The sequence below is a fragment of the Sardina pilchardus genome, chromosome 2 (genome assembly GCF_963854185.1).
Source record: "Sardina pilchardus chromosome 2, fSarPil1.1, whole genome shotgun sequence".
NCBI classification, from domain to species: domain Eukaryota; kingdom Metazoa; phylum Chordata; class Actinopteri; order Clupeiformes; family Clupeidae; genus Sardina; species Sardina pilchardus.
In genome coordinates, this window is record NC_084995.1 from 15679550 (window position 1) to 15698837 (window position 19288).

General features: G+C 40.6%; 2 protein-coding genes across 2 annotated transcripts; both read right to left on the minus strand.

Moving 5' to 3' along the window:
- Positions 1-557: 557 nt before the first annotated feature.
- On the minus strand, positions 558-8587 carry LOC134100993 (histone PARylation factor 1). Its single transcript, XM_062554523.1, has 8 exons — positions 8467-8587; positions 7434-7626; positions 7150-7336; positions 6955-7053; positions 2329-2479; positions 1783-1870; positions 1236-1408; positions 558-891 (listed from the first exon to the last, which is right to left on the minus strand). Exons 1-8 carry the CDS (start codon positions 8506-8508, stop codon positions 757-759), a joined length of 1068 nt encoding a protein of 355 aa, XP_062410507.1. The 5' UTR covers positions 8509-8587; the 3' UTR covers positions 558-756.
- Positions 8588-10818: 2231 nt separating this feature from the next.
- Positions 10819-18679, minus strand: pde5aa (phosphodiesterase 5A, cGMP-specific, a). Its single transcript, XM_062551303.1, has 15 exons — positions 18519-18679; positions 15985-16093; positions 15594-15678; positions 15049-15224; positions 14625-14699; positions 14361-14507; positions 14049-14177; positions 13564-13658; positions 13073-13160; positions 12658-12758; positions 11784-11861; positions 11515-11578; positions 11325-11399; positions 11112-11195; positions 10819-10941 (listed from the first exon to the last, which is right to left on the minus strand). The coding sequence occupies exons 1-15, from the start codon at positions 18677-18679 to the stop codon at positions 10819-10821; spliced, it is 1590 nt and encodes a 529-aa protein (XP_062407287.1).
- Positions 18680-19288: the final 609 nt, after the last annotated feature.

Here is a 19288-nt window from a genome sequence, read left to right on the forward strand (position 1 = left end):
CAACACAGAAGATGTCTAAAACGAGATCAGCGTGACATAGATGGACGTCTGAGAGGAGATCAGTTTCCAGTGCAATGCAGGTGACATCCAAGAGGACCATTTCCAAGGGAGAGACCTTTTCTGCATGATTTAACCTGCCTTGAGGATCTAAAAGAGGGAACATTTTTGTGACTGAAATGAGACACACTCATTTGCGTGTTTAAGGACTTATGGAGCTGCAAAAAAGCAGGACACATTTTGTTGTTAAGTATTAGGATTTTTCAAGAGTGACTGAATAGGAGTTTGTGTTAATAGCACTGATGCAGCAATCTCTGCCAACGTGTTTTTGGCATCCCATAATACAACTATATTAAACACACTGATTTGGCATGACTGAAAAGCTGTAACAGTTAAGTACTGAAATGACAGAGGACACCCTTGTAAAAAGTGAGCAGATATCTTGAGTCACAGGCAATCATATAAATATGTGAAGGGGGCAACTGCAATGCAACAATTGATAACCGTTACTTTCCAATTGTTTATCAAGTTACTTGGATATTAATTAAGATGACGCCTCATTAAAAATATACAATTTATTAGAGATCCACCTTTGAACATCAACAACAAAAAAAGCTGTAAGTACTGAAAACAACAACATGACCATCACAATAAGGACAACGTACAAACAAATGCTTAGCAGCAACAGCTTATGAGAACCACAATCCTGTTCTTTTCATTCCATTCACTCGGCTTGGTTTTATTCTGCAGACCTGTCCCTCAGGGCGGCGTGAGCTGGTCCAGTTTGTCGTGGGAACGGTTGGTAAGATGGGCTTCCAGAATCTCCCCAAAGAGACCCCTCTTCAGAAGGTTGTATGCCATGGGCAACAGTTGACGGATCACTTTGTAAAAGTACTGTGAGGGAACATGCAAACACTAGAGTTACTATATTTTGTATTTGAGTTTCATGGAATTGTTGAATCTTATATTGTTGCGAAACGGAATCCTTTGTTAGAATGTTCAAAACTACCCCGCTGAAGGATTAACCTTTTCAGGTCATATGGTACTTGTGAAACCAACGTGATAACTAATGTATGCATGCATATATCTTTATGAACTCATTGACACATACAACTTCAGCAAGTAAATAATGATGTCATAGCCACAGTCATTTAGTCACCATTTGACTAGACACATAGACAACTATATTGATTTCAAATGTACCCCTACGTGTGTGTGATTTTCAGAGAGGTACTTACATGAGACCCATAGCAAAAGAGGTCAATTCCCAGCTCGTAGCCCATACCATAATCACACTCATCATTAGCAAACTGGACAAAAGTGATCATCTCCTGAATCGGGGCAAAAGCCTTCATCCGTTCCTCGTCGTTTTTGGCCTCAGCTATTGCCTTGCATATTCTCTTCAGTCCAGCTGAGGTAATTCAGACATATATCACTTATTACATGTCACATGTTGTTTTACGCTAAAACATATTTTGTCACTTACAGCAAACATCCCCTCAATAGCCACTAGCTGCCTGTGCCCTGAATAAACTGTAAAAAAACCTGCTACAGCCATAAAAACATAAAAAAAAAATAACAAATCACAGACGAGACACGCGTTTAGGAGTTTCAACTGAACAGGAGGGAGGGGGAAAAAGTAGCTGGCTGGCTCTCTGTTTTGATTGAACGTCAAATAGAAGTGACATTACTACTCACCATCACTTAGAGTGCCTTAAGAGCACCACAATTCAAAATGGCTTCCATCTATGTCAACATGTAATTTAGACAGTCAAGTTAACCTACCGTCCGTCTCTGGCAGCTCCCTGTATCCAACATCATTCTTGTCAACAGGAACTACAATGCCTGCTCCATGGAATGTCTTTGTGACCACCTATGAGCATGCAACCCACAGAGGAAATTACAGGTGGAATCTCACATGAATTATTTGACCAAGTTTGAGGCATGTCTTATCAATGCAGGTTGACCTACTGTGCTGATTCCATTTGTGTCAACTAACTCTACTTACACATTAGGATGGCAATGGCATACCTTAACGCTGTCTATTTTGATATAAATGAGAATGACCTTGCACTCATCAGTGTAACAGTATGAGCTACATTATGAATGACCACAGAATGAGTCATAATATCAAAATAAAAGTCTAGAACAGCGTTATGTAAGCTTTATACTTTTCTTGAGATGCTATATAGAACCTTGCAGGCTTTACCTTTGATGAACTCAAAATAGTTTAAAAAAACATTTAGGGGAGCCATATATGAAGCATACAATAGAACCATTTTTGGTTCTATATAGCACCTTTTTTCTAAGAGTGTACTGTATACTGTATACCTTCTTGTCTCTCAGCTTCATGCCTTTGGTTTTCTGCTCCAGAGGGAAACCCAGAGACTCTGCTGCCTCTCTCAGCTCCTCCTCCATATTCTGCAGGGCAGCTTCGTCCTTCCTGCCACCTCGCTCCTTCCTCTTCCTTGCCAGGAACAATCTGAGAGTCACGGCCATTAGGAAATAAGAGAGCAGGCAATGGGCATGCATCAGTACCTCGCATCTACCCAATACACAAGGGCAATAGAGACCGAATTCTACCACATACTTCTACAAATGCCCGCATGTTTACTTAATATCTTTGTATTCATGGATTTGATATCCACAAGGGGGCCAAATCGAGGCTCAAATATCTCTGAGCCATAATGTTCCGTATCTGCTGTTGGTAACATACGGTCACCTCCAAAAGTATTGGAACACATGCTAAAGTTAACAATATAAAATCATCTTTTGGAAATTGATCTTAATGCCCTAAATGAAAAAATGAGGCAGTGTTTTTTAACTGAGCTTTTTGTAACTCATGATTGATGTCAAGGCCGCAGCCATGATGTTAACATTAGGGGGAACACATCTGTGGTGGGGTCTAGGGGACCCCAAACAGAATTTCAATACATTTCCCACCATGCAAAAAATATTTATAAAAATAACAAGTCATTAGTTAAGTCAGTTAATTAGATCAGATGCAATGCCATTTACATTTGTTACCAAATTAGCAGTCTCATCTTTTGCCTGCTTGGATGCATTGAGTGCATCTTAATGTACTTAAACATGCAACAACCTATAATTTCTAAGATGCCTATAGACAGGCTCATTTCTGACATTCCTACAAGACTATGAATGTATCATTCAAAAGAAATTAATGACACCAGGACTACGCACAAATTCGTAATTTAAACCAGGGCTGCAATTTTCATTCTGTCTCAACGTTCTATTAAAGAGAAACTATGCAGGATTGGCGATTTCATCTTACGTTTCGGTTTCGTTTTTCATTTTCGCTCGTTTTCTACTTGCATATTTCTCTGCAGAGCTTCCCCGACAATTTTAGCGTGTATATTCAGGGATTAAAGCAAAAAAAATCCTGAGCCTGAACTTTTTTAGACTCGTGCATGCGACTCTATACGACACTATGTTGGTCGATCGATTGGAAACCGGTTTACTTTTTGGAGTGTTTGCACACGACACAGGCCTTGTTTGTGATGTTGGACCCCAAGAAAGGCCAATAGGTGGCAATAGTAGTCCAACAAACTACAATATGCTACATGTAGCATTTAGGATTTCTTTTATATCAAGTTTTGCTGCTAATCTTTGTCTTTGACAGGTTACAAATTTACCTACAATCATAAGGTGTCATGTTGTCAGGATATGTGAAATTGGAAGGCAGGCATTTGAAGAATAAGATTTAGTTGCAACCATTTAGGTTAAGGTATTCAAAAAAAGACAATGATTCTCTTTCTAAAGAGTAATAACAGTGTTTCCCACAGATTAGAAGGCAATGTGTGTGTGTGGTGGTCGCCTCATGTCTGACTTTTTATCACTTTGCTTTCATATAATGTGAATTTATTTATTTAATGATTTTTTAACAAGATGTAAAGCGCACACACACACACACACACACACACACACACACACACACACACACACACACACGTGTAATTAATACATTCTGTATACTGACATTTCTGATATTCATAACAGCAAACTTTATGCAGCTTATAGCCTGCTATTCATATTACAACTCCACCTCTTCAGATTCAGCTGTTTGATTGAAGCCTCAAAATATTGTAAACAAAGTAGCATAGTTGGCTAGTATACTCTAGCTGGTTGGACTGTTCAGTGTCCCCACGTGTGTTTAAGTTTCAAGGTAAGCTCATACTTTTTCTCCTTGGGACAGGCACCTTTAAATCTTGGAGTTGAAAAACATTGGTATTGAGATGGTCAGTCAACTTGAATGCAGAGTTTTAATCAGATGTGTGCAGCATAGCCTGCTAATGATGCTAACCGTATTTAACAATAATTCAGCTAGTCGTCTTCTGTGCGTCATTGCGTTCACGATTGTGAATGTTTTGTTTGGATTAAATGTGCATGTCGAGGGGCGGTGTCCATTGAGTGCGCACGAGAGCGGGCCAAGGATAATTCGTTTACTTCTATACGGTTTGGTAAAGTTGCACGCATAGTCTACAAAATTTGCGGAAGAACTTATGCTTCCACCCGCATTTGTTACGGTCTATTGCTTCCACCCGCAGCGTCAGGTGCATAGTGCTACCGCGCTTCCAGGGATGATCTCGTTATGGAGACAGACTCGGTGTGCACGAAGGGGAGTCTGTGTCTGAGTGTGTGTGTGTGAGTGTGTATTAAAGGGTGCATGACGCGTGAGTGACAGATAGGGAGAGGAAAGGAAATTCAGCTTAACGAATGCTGCGTGTTTTTCAATAGCGTTAACAAATAAATAATATTTAAAAAAATGAACGCAGTCAATGGCCGCACGCCGGAATTCCGGCACGGTGCCGGAAAACTTTAATCCCTGTATATTTATACATATATAGGCTATATATAAATTGCAAGCGTGGTTCTTCTTGTTCTTTATGCGTCTCAGCCTTCCAGATGTAAACAGGGAACGATCGTCTCCTGAACAAACTACAAGGTTGCAATAGCAGATAGGGACACTGGGGGCGGGAGGAAATAATACTGTTTTCGATAAAACTGGTCAGCCAAGCAAAACAACGATTTCTAAGCGATTTTATGACTATGAAAAAGTTGCATAGGGTCTCTTTAACTCGAAGACTGGTTGCAGTTCACTATCTGACCACAGTATCATTGTTTTAGATGGGGCGATAGGGGTGGCGCTATTGAGCTTTTGTGCTATTGAGTAGATTTTCATCAAATCTGTTTAAAGCAACACCATGGAGTTTTTCAACCTTTTGGGGTTCGGGTACGAACCGGTACGAACCAAAGAACTACAAAATTCGACTGCTTTACGGCATATAGGGCACACTTCCCCCACCACTTCCTCAAATTCTGTGCGAGCGTTGAATAGACAGTTGATGCCTTATAAACATGAGCTACGTGATCTTTTGGCGTTTGAAAAAAATAAAAACCATGAAATTATATTCATATGATGATATGCTGAAATGCATGCTATGGGCTATACCTGGAATAGCTATAGCCTACATTTCACACGCAACGCAGGCAGTCCGAGTTTGCCCAAGACGTGGGAAATCCTCCTGCAGAAATCGGCTTATCAACAAAAGCACGTGTATCCTAGCTCTGTCATCTAGTCACTAGATTCTAGTGTCATCATGCTGCCAACCAAACTGCACGGGAGCTGGTTAGGCTATGTGTGCTAGTTATAGCTAAACGTGTAAATCTACCGCCTAGTACTGACCAAACAATTATCTTGAAAAACAAAGTTATCACGTGTAAGATTCTGTCATCATATTACAGTATAAGAGCTCTGCCTCTCCAAACATTTTGGGCGTGCAAATATATGCCACTATGGACGTGAATACCATAGAATACAATATCTGGTGACCATCGATTTTTTTTTTTATGTTATAAAGACACTAAAAATGACCACCCTAGATTAGGCTACGCTATTGCTCATAAATATCGTAATAGTTTTTTTTTAAAAAAATAAGTAATTGACCAACAATGACCAACATCATCCCAATACCGAGAACGTGCACAGAACTGAGCTGAAAGCCTAGTTTTACAAATGTATCACAAATGTATCACATAACTGGTATCGTAGTAGGCTAGGCCTACCACATAATTTAATATTTAATGTGCAGCCTGTCTATCCTATACTGTACGCTATGTCTAACTTGCTTCTGGTGTAACCTTGACAGATTTTACGACATATTCTTATATATAAGAAATTACCGTTTCCCAACTGTAGGGGGACCCCGAGAGCAAAACTTACATGGTGTTGCTTTAAATCAGGTTTGTGCACAATTCCAAATTTTAGAATTGGCCTCCATTCAATTCATGAACTGGAATTTGAATTGAATTAGCCCCACCTCACAGGAAGTTGAATTTGAATTGGAATGACAGGAAGTGGAATTCAATTCATGGCAATTCAAAACAATTCCAGTCACATAACAGGAAGAATGTGTTGAATCTCACATACATTCAGTTTTTGGAAGGTTACTTTGGAAATGTAATTGATTACTGTTTTCAACTATAAGTTGTGTGATTGTTGCGATCATATCTGACATATTTTGTGAAACTTCATTGTTAAACACTACCCTTAAATTATGTATGTGAATTTCTTTGAATTTCAATTCTACTTCCTTTAATTCAAATTCAAATTGTTATTCTGCATCCTGTTTTTGACCTCAATTCAAATTCAATTCAAACTCAAGAATTTAATTGGAATTTAGGAGTCATTCTCAATTCAATTCTGAATGTTGCACAAGCCTGGTTTACATGCCCCTCTGTATATCGTAATTACGGCCCTGATTCATGTCAGTTTTACATACTGTAAAGATCTATCATGACTTGACTTATTAACCAATGCTTCCACAACAGGAGATTCCAGGCAGTTCTCACATGTAGGAATGGTTATGTCACGTACATCACAATTCTAGAAGTCAACTGAAAAAAACATCTGCATCCCTTTTGATGGTAGATACTTACAGAACAGCTCCGAAGAGATTATCTCCCATCTGTGTGATGGAGCAGCCTTTCTTGGCCTCGTTTTCTCCAATAAAAACTGGTAAAGCTTCAGGAGAATCTCTGAAGCAAAGATGTTTCAAACGTCAAATTGCTAATACTGAAGTATTCAAATATCACACGGGTGCAGGAATACTAAGATCAAAGATGATGTCCAACCTGAAGTAGCCCATGTGGTACTGGGTTTCAGTCCTGCCTTGCAGTATGGTCTGAAGCTCAGGCGGGTCGTAGAAGTGCCTGCAGTGCAGGTGGTAGTTGGGCTGGGGGTTTGAGGAGGACTTGTGCCTTTCAGAGAGAATGTCAAAAGGCCCAACAAGCTGCAGTCCAAGAGCCTCTCTCAGGGCATCTTGTTTCGGGGAGAAATGTAGAAGTATTCGTGTTAAACAGACCTGCCATGCCACTGTTCATCTCATGCATGAGTTAGTAAGAATGAATTAACATACCTCGTGGACTTTCTGGTGACAGACGCTTACAGAAGTCCCAAAAGTGGTAAAAGTCTTCTGGCATGCGAAGCTTGTACAGCCGCTCCACTTCCTCCCTCACCTCTGCCGCAACATCACTAACAGGCGAAGCAGAGTCCAGTCCATCTCGTCCTTTACGCGATTTCTTGGCGTCACCATTGGCTGAATCTGCATTCTGTGAACAGTGTAGAATTGTTAATCCATTACGGAAACGCATGCACTGAAACTGTGATGCCCGACAAGGTAACTTGGGCCAACGCTTGTAGCTACTTTTCTTCACATAGATACACATTAAGGTCCATTTAAGATGACGTTGGACTGTGATGTGCGGTCGGTGTCATAATACATACATAGCATAAAAGTTATTTAGAAACGGAGTAACTACAGTATGTTACAATGTCACTGTGATGAAACATTTATTCGCTTGAACTTAGCGCTGCTACAACCAGAAGACAGCGTTGTAAGGTGATATTCTTCTGTTCTAAGAACGTTAACGTAAACAATGTTGCAAAACCATCTTCCTGTGACTGTCTATGTTTACGTTTCGCTCGGGCTGTTCGGAGCTAGCGTTGCTTGAAAAACAAAGAATTCCTTTGAAAGCTGATATTTATGTTTAGTTAACTTGCTAGGATATCGATCTAACTTAACGTTACTTATTCTACGAAAACTAACACTTGCCATGGTCAACAACAACCTAGCTGAAATAAAATTAGCTAACACAGCCGGTATCCTTTTCCCTCAAATGCATCGTTGCGGCAATGCCACAGACTTTATTCCAAATATCTAGTGATTGGGAAGTTATGCCAATTACATGGCACTCGTGAGTTATGTCAAAGAAATTGCTATGGCTGTCTGTTATGGGTTACTGGTTTGTGGCACACGACCGTGCTAATTGGATCTTCAAGTTACCGCTGTTTCTCTATTCAGCAAAAATAATCACACAAGTTAAGAATAATTCGCAGCAGTCTATGGAGCTAGGTTACGGCTGTACTCTAGTCGAGAGTAATAGCCTTACCTGAGGTTCAGATTTTGGTTTTCTTTTCCCGCGTCCTGCCATTTCGTTCTCCCCTTGTCCGTTCACAGCGTGCCTCCGCAAAATACGTGAACACTTGTGTAATCAGCACCAGAAATATCCCAATTTTACAGAACAGTGTCCTCTAGTGACTTGGAATATAAATGGCATTTCTATGAATCTATGCTATGCAGGATATAGTGAATGCCACTGAAAGACAATTTCTTGACTATCATGTAAGCCTACAGGCCTCATTTTGAGTGAGAATACGTACATTTATTGCGTAATGCCAGTTTGGCCAAATTGCTAGACCAATTGACAGCACTGCATTAGGCCTGTATGGATGAGGCTATCGCAATAGTTAAATTGAAGGCTACTGCTAATGTGTGAGGAAAAATAAAATACTTATCACCGTTTTGCGTTTTTATGCATAAAGCAGGGGCACAATAATATTGAAAGTCACACAGTTTAGTCCATAAAAACAGTATTTGCCAATTCTGTAGTCCAGCTGTTGTTTTCCTTTGCTCAGATAGGCCTATTGTGCACAACTCAATACTGTAGGCCTATTTTGCTTCATAAAACTTTCTCATGAAGAGGGCTACATGTAGCACGGGGTCACAAGACTGCAGAAACTTGCACAAAATATATTTCAGCAAGAGTAGAATAAGTGGACCCAAAACGGAAAATATCTGTCTCCAGTTTATTAACCAAAAAATCCACATAGTGAACATGAAGAAAACAATTCCTAAAAGGCATTAAACTGTAACAATTCTATAATGTTTGTCTAAAACATTTGAGACTTATATTCTGTAATATCATGGTGTAACTGACAGGAAATTTATCAGGTTGTGTGATTACAGTGCAGTGTAAACATAGGGTAGGCCTACACATTCTGCCTATTTAGAATAAGTGAAAGTTCTGGAACTTATACAGCACCCTCTAAGGATGGAAAAACTGGTATCCTACAGGTTAAGTAGTGAATAAGATATGGGGTCCTAATTTAAATGATGACAAAAGGGCAAAGTCTTAAGTCTAACTAACTTTAAAAATAACTAAGCAAAGTCAATTAGCTGATTTAACACCATGGGAAGACCTTGTGCAAACTTCTGCTCAATACTCCCTCACGCCAAATGCATGATAGTTCATGCACAAGAACTTTCCTGGTCAATAGACTTCCTTTACCCACCGTCTAAATTAGTGCCCTTGCAATTCGATGGGTATTCTCACAAAGTGTCAGTAAAGTATTATAGGTGCAAATGTGCATCAAAACAAGAAGGAGGACACAAAAGCAAAGTCCAGTGTCTATGGTAATTAATGGTAATCTAAAAACAACTAATGAGTATTGAGTACTACTGCAGCTATTGTACTGTTGTTTTCTGTTTTCTTGTATTTGCATTTGTGAGTGTATGCGCGCAGACTTATACATTTTGGTTTGATCAAATCCTTTTGCATTGTGTTTCAACAGTGCTGAAATAAGCATTTACCCTTTAGGCCACTTAGGTAAATACATAAACAAGGAAGGATATTTGCCTGTTAAGCTCTCAAATAAGTAAACCTCTGCACACTGATATTGACTTTACTCTTTTTATTTCAAGCAAAACAATGCACTTTGCATAATATATTATTTATAGTTTAATTATATTCAGGTGTATAGTTTATTTAAGTTTACTTATTTGCGAGCTTATATCTGATGTTCCTGCTACCCAGGCCTACCTGAATCTACTGGAGTCTGTGCATGGGAAATTAGTTAATCCCAAGGGTATTTTCCTATTTGATAGAGCTTTCAGACATCTGAATTTATCAGTGAAACCATATGGTAGCTTTATGATCTGGAGAGAACATAGACTGTATAATTACTGTCTACGTAAGGCACACATACATTTGTATACTACCTATACATATGCAATTACATTATACAAATGTGCGTAATGTTTAAATAACCAGACAGTGAATGACCAGTCTCAGACAATTGCTGTGATTACATTTGGGGTATCTGGCTTGAGGTGTTTTGGATGTTGCTTTATGACAAACATAAAAATGATAAGCCAAGCATGTCCATAAAGCCATTAGATAAAGGCATTTGGATTTTTTCCCCACAAATGTTCTTATGCCTCATGTTGAACTGTAGTTAAACATCTCACTAAAAGTTTCACTAAAATTATGTTCTTTTATAATAGGATTTATGATATTCTTCAGCCCATCCTCTTCAATCGTTTTTACAGAACCACTTATTGGGGACATGAGTGAAGAAATCTTTCAAGTTTCTTGCGCATGTTCCTTTTGAACAAAAAGTCAATTATGTCGGTTCTTGATCTGATTGGATCTTCAACCATGTTATCACCCTCTGGTAAAACATCATTCCTCTCCAGCATCAAACACCTCGTCCTCTTCTCCCTGTGCCATGCGCTGCCAGTTTTCATGATTTTTCATGCAGCCCTCAAATAATGGATTGCAAGAGTCGAACATTCCAGCAAGAGCCTAGCAACACACACACACAGAGAGAGAGAGAGAGAGAGAGAGAGAGAGAGAGAGAGAGAGAGAGAGTCACACACACATACACATTTGGTGATTCACTTGTCTTGCTTAACTAGGAGTGGTATAGTGGTCACATATCTACTGTGCATACAGTATGTAATCTGACCTCTCACCTTGTACAAGGGTGCACAAATCCCGTCAATGTATTCCATCTGCATATGCGGTACACGAGTGCTGTTCTCTCTGTTCATCACATCCTTTAGGGAGCATTTAATAGACACACAAACATGTACAGATCATGACTACATCTGCATTATCATCTGACAGACATAACAGCAAAACGAAGTTTGTAGTATCGCAAACTGAGATTAATATTCAAAACTTACAATGGGTCTGATGTTGAATTCATTTTTCTCACGGTCCCCTTGGGCAAAGAATTCTGAAGTAATAAGACTGGCAGTCTAAACAAGAAAGACAAAAATGACTCAAGTGTCTGTGAGCAAAAACAAAAAATCACATAGAGCTACTACTAGTATAAAGGACTATAAAGACACTAATAGTGTCTCGCTCTCTCACCCTCTTCTGAACGGGCCAAGGCTTTGTGATAGCACAGATGTCACTCGCCGTCATTAGCATCGAGCTGCAAACACAGGAAATAAACAGGAAGTGACATACGAGTACTCATTGCTACTTAACCAAATGGGAACTCAGACTGCCACTAACCATCGGGCAATGTAAAGCCCAAGGATGTTAGTTCTTTAATGTCTATGTCCCTGATGTTGCCAATGTTTAATGGTTCTGCTTCTGCTAAAGAGTAAGAGGCTGTGTCGAGAAGTCTCCCATACCTCAGCAGCTCTCTGTGCTCCTGATCATGCCAGGAGAGAGTCTCTCTCTCAGCTAGCTGGAAGAACGCGTCTCTCCTCCTGTGAGTTCACAGAAACACAAATGCATACACAAATACACTGCGTTAAAAATAATAAACATATTGGTCCATTATAACACATATGCAATTGTTTGATCATGTAGCTGTATCAATAGGGCTCGGGATCGTGACGTGAAAACTTCACGGGCAGCCATATTGGCAGCCTCACTCCTTAGTTTACTATGGATTCCTATGGATTTACTCCCGCCTGTTAGTGTGTTCCTGTTACTTAGTTTTTGCCTTCTTGGTCGTATGTTGCTGTGTAGTGGGGTGTAACAGCGCAACCCACGATCGCAAGAGGAAAAGAATATCTAATACTATAAATATTCTGCCTCTTGTCTTCTGTATCCGAATGAATGGATTATTATGTTCGGTGGGCTACCAACATGGCGGCAATATTCCTAGAATGCAACGCGTGTGCCGAGCCCTATTGTGCAACTAAGAGGACATAAGGCACTTTAAGGTGCATGCTTCAAGGTTTTTTAGGTTCTCATGTTTGGACAAGAGCCCTTAAGAATAGCTGTAAAATGCATACAGGATGATCAAGTGTATGTAAAATCTAGTGGTGAAATTACTGAAAAAAACTAGGAGTGTCACAGTGGATAGGCATCAGAAAACTATTTTAGATACTGTATCAGAAAACAGTCAGGACACACTTAACACAAGTGTTAAAATTCAGTTAAACACATACAGCTGTATTCAATTATTCACTCAGCAATATGAATTTCACAGATTTCATAGAGCACTTAAAGCTTTAAAATAGGTTAGGTTGACAAAGGTTAGCAAGCATGTCTTACTTCATATAGAGAGCCAGATCTGTGGCAAGAATGCTTCTCTCAACCATTTGCAGGCATCGTCGATAGTCCTCCTGAGATAAACCACTCAGAATCTCACTACCCTGTCCCCAGAAAATAGTACAGAGTGGAAGACACACAGGGAGATTGTTGGATAAATGAAAAATATGGATTAGATGGGAAGGGAAACTAAGCCACACAGTAAAATCACAAGTGTTAAATTCCAAAAATTCTGTAAGACATTTTAATACTGTAAGTGTTCAATGACCTCTGTTTAAATGTCTGAACTAGCCTACTCACTCAAGTATTGTCAGGATAGTTTCAACACTTGAACAGTGATCAAATGAACTTGATGGATTAGTTAGTTAGTTAACTAGCTAGTTAATTAGTGTGCAGTATCAGGGGACGCTAGTCTTACTGGGTTGTTGAGGATTAGGACACACAGGTCATAGTGATGATGTTCCAATGACGAGTGGCCATAAAGCTGAGCAAGAGGCTGCTGGCTCCTGATCAACAGTGAAAGGGAGAGGAAGAGTCAGGTGACGATATGAGGCCCACAAATAATTAAAACAAACTAAGTGGAGGTGATTGGATGGTATTAGATTAGATACATTTAGATACAATTAGATACATTTAAATCATTTAGTAGACACTTTTTTATCCAAAGTGACTTACACATAATTTCATTACAAGGGTCACTGTCTGAGGAGCAACTCGGGGTTAAGTGCCTTGGCCAAGGGCACAATGGTGGAAGCCGGGTATTGAACACTCACATTTTCTGGCTTAGCTCCTTAGCCACTACACTACCACCACCTCACTATTAAGGTAATATGGTGATGATTGTAACAGATTGATGGGTGGGTGACTGTTCTACTCTGGATTTACTACTGGATGTAAATCAATGTTTACCGTGCTATGTAAGAGTTGCTGACTCCTCTGTGGTCAAGATCGTGACAGAGGGTGGCAATCATCAGAGCCAAAATCTCCAGACTTGAAAAATGTTTCTTTGACAGAAAAAAAGAAGAACCTTTAACTTAGAGAAGAATAAAACCTAAATCCTCTCACAAACTCAGACAACAACTCTAAAGGTGACTAGAAAACAATAGCATTCGAAAATGATAAAAGTGAATCGAGTTAGCGTGGCTAGGGATGGCGTGTAGCAACCTTGGAAGTTCAAAAGCCAAAATAGTAGTGCTTAATGCACTGATTCCTTAATTTAAATCCTATTTAATGCAGACTGGTGCGTCTCCACTTTCCAGGCACTCCAGTACAGGCGGGCATGTACTGGGAGGGAAGAGCTTTATACGGAAGCAGCACAGATCGGAAACACACCCCCAAAGGGTTTATCACACAGGGTTTCTCAGAGAGAGGGATTAGGGAAGGTTTCCTCTGACCTGCAGATGACTCGTTGCCTTCACCATGGCAAACATGCACTGGGCAGTGCTGAGGGCATGGTGCCAGTTGTGATAGGCCACATCCCGCCTGTAGCCGCGCCTCACGCTCAGGACCCAGCGGCACAGACTCTGTGTTGAGGGAGCAGGGGAGGGAAGGAGACGGAAGACAACATGACTGTACGTCAACACCGTCATTTTCCAACTATTAGCCATGGCTTATACATTGGTTTTGCAAAATGTCATGGTGTCTATTGCATGACAGCGAGTAAAAAAAACATAGCCAACACAATCATGCCAGTTATGCCGCAGTACCTTGTAGTCAATATTGAAGTCCTGCACTAGATTGAGGTCCAGAAACATGCGGACTGTTGCCTGTGTCGTGACTGTATCTGGCAGGCCAAAATCACTGAAGCTGAAGTCCAGAAGGGAGAGGGTCTGTGCTGAGGGGATGGAGGACTCCTGGGGCACAGGTGGAGCAAAGAACACATCAGGAAAACAGGACCTCATGGGGACTTGGCAGTGTTAATTTTCATTGAAATATTTACACAGAATGGAAATAGTCTGAATACAGAGTACTGTATATTCAAACAGGTCATTCACCTGCAAGGTCATAATCTCGTCCTCTGATGCAGACATGTGGTAGGACAAAACCTGGAGGAGACACACCCACCCACATGTGAACACACAAACATAAAGGGATTCATAGTGTAGGAGTTGGGCTAGCATGCAGTAGCCTGAACATTGTGGGTTCAATTCCCAGCTGCCACCATTGTGCCCTTGAGCAAGGCACTTAACCTCATATTACATAATAAGTCACTTTGGACAACAGTGCTAAATTAATTGAATGTTGATTGATTACTGCATAGTGTATCCAAAAGATAAAAAAAATAGCTTTTGTTGTTCCAATATACTGATTCTGTCTAGAATACTGTGATTTATTTGTTACATAGACCTGAATCCTGGGCCTGAACTTGTGCTCACACTATCAAGGACTCCTCACCTCTCGTGTCACTTCCTGCTGAGCCCTGGTCAACTGTGCCTTCTGTTGAATTTCATAGTTCTGGAGGCCCAGGCCGCAGTACAGGGAAAAATCCTCCAGGAGGCGCTCATCTGCTCGGCCAAACACTTCCGCCCTGCAGGCTCCCTCACTCTGCTTGTTGACAAGCTGACACACTCCTTATAATAAACAGAAGAGTTTAAACAAATGAACTGAATGTTTAACTATTACAATATATAGCCAACGTGTGCAAGTAATAGATTCCTCCAAACAGCAAAGCATTTCCAAAATACTGTTCCCTGCTGTAGTACCAACAGTCTCACCAGCCTTGGATGTGTACACTAATTTCAACATGAAAAAGGTTTTTCATATGAGACTGAAACAAAATTACATTCACCTGCCTAGTACCAAAGGTACAGTACACTATCACATCATACATTGTCAAAAAAGTACAGTAACTGTTGTTATGATGACTAAAGTTACGTAAATCTGTAGAAAACCTCAAGGAGAATACAGACACTATATACAGAAGACAGACATTGCTTTACCTATAACTTTGCCCTCGCGTCCATTCCTGACAGGTGTGCAGACTAGAGTCCTCATCTCATCACCTGCCTCCTCTGTTGTCTGGTCCTGTCATGACAAACCACAGGTCAGATGGTGACTGAACTCATATTGTTTTCACTAGCAGGTGGAAAATGTGAGTATGAAACACAATATATGGAGTACACTAGCTAAAACCTCCATATCCTAAATATTACCAGATACTATGTAATACTCTAAACTAAATTACATCAATAATTACTTATTTCTGTGACAACTACATGTAACTGCTCAAGAACTTTAAATTTTCAATCAGCATCTTTATAGAAGTAAAGGCAAAATGGTTCAGATCGTTCAACTATCAGATCTTTGGCATCTACTATGCCTAGTACTCACAAGCACAAGGATATTGGAGTCCGTGGAGATATTGGCCACATTAAGTGTTTCGAGTGTGGTTTTGACGTGAGCAGCATATGCAAGGCTTATCTTGTTGACATCACATTCCCTAAAGAGAGAGACAGAGAAAAATGTACAGAGACTTACACAGAGTAGTTGTTAAGCAACCAGTTGATACTGTACAGTTACACAAATGGTAGTAGTTCAAGGTATCAAATTTTTAGTTGATTGGCGAAGCTGTACAGTTGAAGAAATGGTAGTAATTCAAGGTATCAACAAACCTTTTGCATGAAGTCTCATATTCATCTGAACCCATATTTTCAGTGTCAATGACATATGCAAATGAGTCCTATTTGGAAAGAAAACAGAATTGGAGAAATAAAGTAGAACTTTGTTAAAACCGCTCTCAGACAGACATTGTTGGAAGCCACATTACATCAGTTAGGTTGTCTGCAGTGATGACGGTTACCTTATCAGCACTGTCAGCAATGAAAACTGTGCAAAGTTGGGCTCTGGTGATGGGGAGGATGGTAGAGGCCATTTTATTAAGGAGAGACTCCCGGGTGTCGTGTCTTTCTGACAGCAGACGAGCTAATTCCAGGAGTACCTGCATAATAAAACATTCAGAAATCAGTGCAAAAGCCCAATAGAAATAATTACTTTTGTAGAGAAGTAGCTTATTGCAAAGATCTATTCTTAGGGATATGAGCTTTTGCCATTCTATATGAATCAGCTAAGGCACTTACTTGGCTACGCTTGCTCTCTTGTTCAACGTTCTCACAGAGCTGTGCGTTATCCAAAATGACACCTAGCATCCCCATGTGAGTTGCCAGAATCTGTTCACGACATATTCACATTTTATGCCACATAAACCATCAGCACATCACATACATTACAATTTGATTTAACAATATAGATTTTCATTTGTATTGAGGCTATCTGGTAAAGCAAACTTTTAGTAGGTGAAACATTTCTGTGTTTTCTCACCTTCTCATCTTCCTCTGAGAAAAAATGCTGGCTCATGCCAGCAGCTGTTGTCTTGTTGATCGCCATGACAATACCTACAAGCTAAAGTGGTGAGACAGCAATCAGAATACGATCCAAAATCTGACAGGTGTAGAATAAGAGAGTAAATTTATGTGTGAATTGAATTTCTTGAATTTGAATCATGCCACCTCCTCTCTGGGGTTGTACACTGGTAGACTCAAGATGCTCCTGGGCCTGGAACCAGATATGTCACCCACTTCAGGACTGAATCTGGTATCCTATGAAAACAGGTAGGCTTTGAATGGTAGAATATGTACTTCATACACCTCATGAAGCATCATAAAATGTAGAGTAAATAGATTGTAAAGCAACACCATGGAGAAATTCGTTATGCCCCTTGGCATCAAAATGTAATGCCATTTAGCACTGAAACTGACCAAATGGGTCATGACGCTACCTGATCAACGCCACATAGTACACTATCAAACATTCCAGGAACACTTTGGCAATGTTAGTGCCTTTATTTTGCGGTAAAGTAAGTCACTGTATCATCAAAATGAGTGTGACGCTTTTATTTTAAGGTAAGCTGTATTGTGTTGCATTAAAAATTATTGTTAAAAGCAATTATTGAAGACAAACCTGAAGATAACAACAGTATTGTAAAGTCAGAGCTCAGATTATGATGCCTTATAGGCCTTTCACTTCCCTCCTCATCTTTTACACACCCTTCTCTAAAAACAGATCACTAGCTAGGTCAGCAATACAAGCTACTTTGTTTCTCTGAGGCCCTTATAAACACATCACTATCTGCAAACCAGGCCTAGGCAGATTTAGACCAGAGAGGATGAGTGCCTCTAATAGATGTAATGTGGCCTACAGCCAGCTAGTTAGCATGGCTAATCAACTCCCTCTTCACAGATCAAGCCTGATTCTTTTACGTAACACAAGTGCGTTCCCAAGTCTTGCGTCAGAAGCTGACCTCTAGGACTCCATGTTGGGGGTTCCTCTAAATTCAACTAAATTTATCTCCGCTAGGATAGCTAAATGTCAGAGGTCTGGAGGTTACTCCTCTTGGATGCAGATTTAGATAGAGCGAGCAGACTGATCCTGAGGGGACCTGTCTAAATCTCCCAATGAAAAGAGCCTTAAATGTACATTGTCATTATATGCCACAGTCAAACAAAACCCATTCCTGAGTTAGACCAAGAGAATACAATGAGATGTTAAAAGGTATCTGACTAGTCAGCTTTAGTTACATTTGCTGCTGGGCTTCCTAAAATATGTCTGACATTCCTGGGAGCTAGTAGCTACCTCAAAGACATCCATGATGTTGAGTGACTTCCGTGTTTCTATGACATATTCCATGATGTATCTGTCCCATTTAGGCTGACTCTGGCCATACGAGTCGTCGTGGTTTGAGCGAAAGACCACCCCACTGAGAACTCTTCCGCCAGCCCTGTCATCTGTGACAAGGGCAAAGGAAGATAGATCTGCATCAATGGCATGGCCCACATGATGGAGGACCCTGTGGCAGATCTCGGACAGACCCTGGCGACACGGAGCGCCACCCATCATCTCCACCATCCACTCGCAGGAGGCCCGGCGTCCACACGGGCCTGCTCGCCTGGGGGACCGCATCACACGAGGGGACCACGGAGGCCGCATGTTCCGGGGTGAGATCGGAGATCTCGGAGAGCGTGGTGAACATGGGGACCTTGGTGGATGACAAGCCTTGTCAAGAGTCAGAAAATCTCCCCATTCTAGGGAGGGAACAGTGGATGACGCCCTGTCCAGGAAAGGCCCAGAGTGCCTCCTGGAAGGTCCAGGCAGTGGGTGGGATTCCCTCCGCCGGCACAGCTGTGGCGTATATGAACGGACATCCTTCTTAGACCTAGCACCTTCTTTTGAGGCCTGTGAAGACTTCTCACTCGAAGACCCATTCACCATATCCCTGATAGAAACCGTTACAAATGAATCCATTACAATGTACATATAAAATAAAAATGCATGGGCAAATTATGACAATGTGACCGTGAGTATCCAAAATATCACTCATGGGTAATTTGGCTCCAGGGAGCAAACCTCATCTTTACTTGTTAACAACATACATGTAACTCTTTGGAATTTGTGAACGTAGAAAAGACCAAGGTCAGCTATAGGCTAACTTCTACTTGAAACAAGCATTAATCATGAAGTCTTACCTTGATGGCCTTTGTAAGAAATAAGTCCGCGCAAAATCTGAGTGGTTGTCAAGCAAAGCCTCAACTCTTTCGCTCCCAACGCCTTTACGAAATCCAAAACGCCGCGATTGAGCACG

Excerpts from the sequence above, each read along its gene's own strand:
- LOC134100993 (XM_062554523.1), bottom strand. The coding sequence starts at position 8,508 with ATGGCAGGACGCGGGAAAAGAAAACCAAAATCTGAACCTCAG. Across the intron at positions 7,054-7,149 it reads TACCACATGGGCTACTTCAG|AGATTCTCCTGAAGCTTTAC; the intron begins GTTGGACATCAT and ends TCTTTGCTTCAG. Across the intron at positions 1,409-1,782 it reads GGAGCTGCCAGAGACGGACG|CTGGACTGAAGAGAATATGC; the intron begins GTAGGTTAACTT and ends GAATTACCTCAG.
- pde5aa (XM_062551303.1), bottom strand. The coding sequence starts at position 18,679 with ATGTTCACCACGCTCTCCGAGATCTCCGATCTCACCCCGGAACATGCG. Across the intron at positions 11,579-11,783 it reads GAGCACAGAGAGCTGCTGAG|CTCGATGCTAATGACGGCGA; the intron begins GTATGGGAGACT and ends CTGTGTTTGCAG. Across the intron at positions 11,400-11,514 it reads CTTGGCCCGTTCAGAAGAGG|ACTGCCAGTCTTATTACTTC; the intron begins GTGAGAGAGCGA and ends TTTCTTGTTTAG.